This window comes from Tachysurus fulvidraco, chromosome 1 (genome assembly GCF_022655615.1).
Source record: "Tachysurus fulvidraco isolate hzauxx_2018 chromosome 1, HZAU_PFXX_2.0, whole genome shotgun sequence".
NCBI lineage: Eukaryota > Metazoa > Chordata > Actinopteri > Siluriformes > Bagridae > Tachysurus > Tachysurus fulvidraco.
The window spans coordinates 21,573,234-21,578,411 of NC_062518.1; the positions used below are offsets into that span (position 1 = coordinate 21,573,234).

The 5,178-nt window shown below is 39.8% G+C and overlaps 1 protein-coding gene across 1 annotated transcript; it reads right to left on the reverse strand.

The window, feature by feature from the left end:
- Positions 1-724: 724 nt before the first annotated feature.
- Positions 725-5,178, reverse strand: psmb5 (proteasome 20S subunit beta 5). The gene is made up of 3 exons (XM_027148714.2): positions 4,947-5,178; positions 3,149-3,455; positions 725-1,383 (listed from the first exon to the last, which is right to left on the reverse strand). Exons 1-3 carry the CDS (start codon positions 5,151-5,153, stop codon positions 1,097-1,099), a joined length of 801 nt encoding a protein of 266 aa, XP_027004515.1. The 5' UTR covers positions 5,154-5,178; the 3' UTR covers positions 725-1,096.

Here is a 5,178-nt window from a genome sequence, read left to right on the forward strand (position 1 = left end):
AAACCATTTAAACAAAGTACAGGTTAGGAGTCGTATTACACACGCCTGACTGCGGCGAACACAAACCAAAATGTACACAAAACCATTTTCTCCTACCATGCCATTGCAGATGTTTTACTTCCACATTAATCCTAGAACAACTCATTACCATATTCGATTTGCAGCCTTGTTATGAGTGAGCAGTTCTTGCCTCTTCATTTTCTTGAAGCAGAGCAGTGGAAAAGAAGCTGCTCATTTACATCTATCAAAATCCAATTTGTTCTCAAATCGCTCCAGTCACCATCCTACCAAGTTCAAAACTGCCCATGAGTGCTACACCTCAGAGTGTGGTGGTATGGACAACTGCAAAGGTTAAGGTGTTGCCGTGGATAGACGGTATTGAGGAAACAGAATGGGGTCAATTTAAAATTTAATGAGAATTTCTGGTTTAGTGGACACAAATTTAACACTGGTCCTATGACCATATGGCAATAAATAATAGATTACAAAACAGGGAGTAAATGTTTTATGGGTTTTTTTTTTTTTTTTTTGGAAGCCATGACTTGGACCAATTAAACTCATATACAGAAGTAAGTCTCTTGGAGTTCAAGCTTGGAGAGGTGGAGGCTTGTTGGTTTGGTACCAATATTAGACAAACCAATGACCCTCAACTTCACAAGCACATTTTTGAGTCATTTAAAAGAGGGAATTAATCAAGAAAGAGGTAACAAAGACACACAGCAAAAACAATCCCAGAGTTTAATGTGTTCTTGAGAGTTATGTATGTAGTGAGAAGTGAATTAATGCACTGACAAAGCTAGCTAGCGCAAACATGTAACTATATTGGAAAAAAAACAAAAACAAATGAGACTGTGGTAAATGTAAAATGGGTTACAGAGAAAGAGAGCGCACAAATTCACATAACTTTCTAAGGTCAAAACACTGTGAAAGAATACGTCACGACTGTGTTACAAGAAAGAAATCACCATAATGTTCTAACTTGGACTTTTTAGGACAAAATGTTCCTCCAACTTAGTCTCTTAACTGAACCCTGAAACCCTCAGAACATTATACTTTCCTCTGTCACTATCCCACCCTCCAAGACCCATTCATCTCTCTAGGCCTTCTGACTCTTGTATTGGTAATGGAGATCAAGTACATTGTCTTCCGAGACCCTCTCCCATCCTTCACTGTGTACACGGTAAAGGTTGACTTGACCACCGCTGTAGGCATCACGGTAAGTGGCTTGGTAGATGGCGCGGCGGCCGAGTTCGCAGGCCTCCTCGATGGTCAAATCACTGCGATGGCCACTGTCGAGGACTCCGTAGGCGTACATTGAACCTGAGCCTACAGCAAACATATCGCCGCATACCCGGTTCCCTTCAGAATCCACGTAGTAGAGCCCTGCAAAAGAGAGTTTGGTATGTCAACGGCACAGTGATGTTGACGCCTCACAGCTTCTAGGATCTACAATCCTGACAGCTGAGACACCAGTCCTCCGGAACAAAAATAGGAAACGAAAAAGATAGACCTAGAGCACTTCGACTTTCTCCCCAGATTAAACGAAACTTGTACAAGCTGCTGACATGGCATAGGGGGATGTATCATTGCTTGAGATATTGATGCCTCAGAAACTAAAAAATTAAATATTGATCCATACCTGAGGATCAGATCTCGCTCTATCATTACGGAAGAGGAATTACTTAGATCTGAAATTAGTTGGGGTTTCATAACTGACCCAATTCCCTACCACACAGGTCAGCAGTAAAAGGTTATAGAACACCGATAGGATGCAAGGCACTGCATGTTCTCCAGGGTGAGACATGTACAACGAGCACAGATCGGTAATGGTGACTGGTACCCATCTGTGCTCAGCCAAAAGCCAAGCTGCAGATGGGGCATTAATGAGTACGAGTCCGTCACGCGGTCAAAACATGGACAGCAGACGTGTGCTGGCAGAAATCAGCCAGCCTGCTTAGAAGAACTTTTAACAAACATCATGCAATCACTAACTGTTTAAGGATTGTCTGTTACCGGAAGATTCTTTAAATGGTTTAGCCCAGAAAGCCTTTCAACTGGCAAATTACACCTTCTGTATGCATCGTTAGCTCGGCACACTAATCGTTACAGCCATCTGACTTCTTGGAGTAATTTGGCAGTCTAGCAAACAAAAACAAAGGAAAAAACATCTGCTTAAAAAAGATTGCAGAGATGCATGAGGGCTCATCAAGAAAGCTTTGCAAGAGCACTTCAGGATACAGTAACTGATAATACCATTCCATCTCCACATCTCTCAAACACCTGAAATCATTTCTCAACAAAAGCAGCCTTCCGTCACCCTCTCTTACAGAATGGCACATAGGGAGTGAGGTTGGAGAAGGCAAGGTGACGCAACCGGCAAACGAGAAGATCTGCCGCTGCATGCAGAGGAAGCCAGGTGACGTGAACGACTGAGAAAAAGCACCTGAATTTGTGGAGCTTTGTAAAAGTAAACAGAAGAGTCAGCAGTGGCAGCATATCTTGAGCGTTCGGTGGGGCTCAGCCTTTTTCCATTAGCCAGGTGACAAGCACTTAGAGGTCGAGATCTTTCTGGCTTCCAAAGCACCTGCTTTACTATTCAAAACTTTATGTGGATCATCCTCAACTTTCAATACCGACATAACACATGTAGCAGACCGGCATTGCTGTTAATGGCCTTTCTTGTAACAGACGAAGAAAACCAAATCAATCACATCTTGTTTAAGAGAGCTGGTATTGAAGCTTTTACACAATCGTTATTTCCCAATTGACAGATAAAAGCACTGGTTTAAGCGACACCATTCATTATGGTCTCTGCATATACCATATTGATCCAGCCAATTGGATTATACACATGACCCAACTGTCCTTTTAGAGGATCAGAGTCAGTCATAATGTAACAATGGTTACAGCCATATTGATTTCCATTAACACAGGGCCTAGTTAAACATGTCAACTGTCTGATTGTTGTCTCAGTGATTGAATGACCCTTATTGCCCCTGAATCTCTGAGATACAAGGATTGTTTCCTAAGCATTTAGCTCATGTTGTAAACCGCATGTTTTTACAGAATTATAACAAACAAATAAACATTATTTCTAAAAGATGATTCTGATTGCTGACATTCAAAAAGCAAGAAGAATCGTTATTACCTGGCCCCCTCTTGTCCCAGCCACAGACCATGGTGCCCATGCTCAGACCCATTCCTTTGTACTGGTACACCATGTTAGCCAACAGCTTGGAGGCAGCCGCTACCGAAATGCGCTCTTTGTTGCGCAGCTCGTAGATGCGGCACTGCCTCGCCAGAAGGCGCTCCCAGAAACTGCAGTCGGCGGCTCCACCTGCCATGGTGCCCAGCAGGTACGGGTTGATCTCGATGACCTTCTTCACTGTCTGAGACGCAATATACGAACCAGCTGTTGCTCGGGAGTCCACCGCTACGATGACACCGTGCTGAAACTGAGTTAAAAAAAAAGCAAAGACGACAAGTTATTTTACAAATTAAAATTAATAAAACTCAGAAATATGAAAGAAAAATTTAAAACAATGATAACGCAGAATCTTCCATTAGGACTGTATTAACAAATGCACCCTTTGACCCCTAGATGTCACTGACGTGCCAACACCACAAGGTACTAATTGAATGTTCCGGAAAACTTTTTGCCATCTGCATCATTGTCGAAAAGAAAAAGAAGAAAAGTTCATAAGTACAAGTTGACTTTAATCAAACAACAACAGCAACAATAAGCAGAAAAAAATCTGGGACTAAAATACAGATTAAATGAATTGGACTTTCATTGTTCATTGCTACGCTGAATGTAAAAGTTCATTCAATTGATTCATTCAAAAGAATCGGTTCAACAAATCGAACAAACGAATCGTACACAATTCGAGTTGAGATACAGTAATTAGGATATTTTTCTTACATTGGTCTGATATATTGATGTTTATCCAGTCATATTTTTAAGTGATGTTTCTTTCTGTTTTAAAGATGCTTTTCTTTGGATTGTTCGACTATTCTAAAGAGAATATAGGGAAATATTATATAATTAATTTGTGTTTCCTACTGGCAAAATTTCACATACATAAACAAAAATTTACTGGCTCTTTTCTCTATTCAGAGATTATCTTGACAGGTATATTGAAACTATCCAAGGCTCTCTCTCTCTATTAATCCCAAAGCTATGAAATCTGTTTCTTTTTATTCATCCTTCTTGTCCTCTAAAGGTTTACATAATAATAATAATAATAATAATAATAATAATAATAATAATAACAACAACAACTGAATGAGGATATTGGGGAAACATCTTTGAAAAAAGAAACATTACATAAAACAATTTAGAAAAAAAGACATAAAAATGCATTATTATTATTATTATTATTATTATTAAAAAGGATTCACTAAATTAAACAGTTTAAAACACGCTCTTTGAAAATTTATCGTTTTAAACCTTCATTTAAAAGCGAGAGCGTTATTTTGAATCACAAAATGGCTTCCTGCTAAACCACTGCAAAGTCCACTAGTTAGGGCACAAAGTAGGCAGCACTTCATCATGCGCGAAGTGCACAGTGGTAGTGACCACGAAGCCGTTTAGGATTTAACCCAAGTGATGTAGCGGCATACTCAACAATAAGAAAAAAAAAACTGTCAATAACGACACTAATGAAGTATTCATTCATGGTCGTTTTAAACGACTGATATAAAACAATAAAAAAGTAATAGCAGTAGCGAGAAATCTGGTTTAAATGCTTTATGAATATATTATTTATGGCCGGCTAGTTAGCTTGTTAGCTAGCTACAGCAAGTGGCACTACAGAATGAGGGAGAACGTGTTAACTAGCCTTGAATACATCCTGCCTTGGTTTCCCGTCTGGTTTAAACACTATACACTTTACAAATCTCTTCATTTCTCCAGCTAAATATCTAGCACAGAGACTATAACTCACTTTGAACGCTAAGGTTGTTGTCCCGTGAAGAAACTCGATTTGTCTCTCAATTCCATCTTCTTCTCCTTCAAAAGGTTTCACGGCGAAATTAAGACGGTCACCTGAAGGTTCACCGAAGCCGAGATTAGTGTCGTTGAATCCACAGCCGAATGAAAAAGGCTGTTCAAAATCCGCACACTCACTCTTCAGCAGATTAGCCAGCGCCATCTTTACAAGTATCAGCTCTTTTTTT

Excerpts from the sequence above, each read along its gene's own strand:
- psmb5 (XM_027148714.2), bottom strand. The coding sequence starts at position 5,153 with ATGGCGCTGGCTAATCTGCTGAAGAGTGAGTGTGCGGATTTTGAACAG. Across the intron at positions 3,456-4,946 it reads CAACAACCTTAGCGTTCAAA|TTTCAGCACGGTGTCATCGT; the intron begins GTGAGTTATAGT and ends TTTTTAACTCAG. Across the intron at positions 1,384-3,148 it reads CTGGGACAAGAGGGGGCCAG|GGCTCTACTACGTGGATTCT; the intron begins GTAATAACGATT and ends TCTCTTTTGCAG.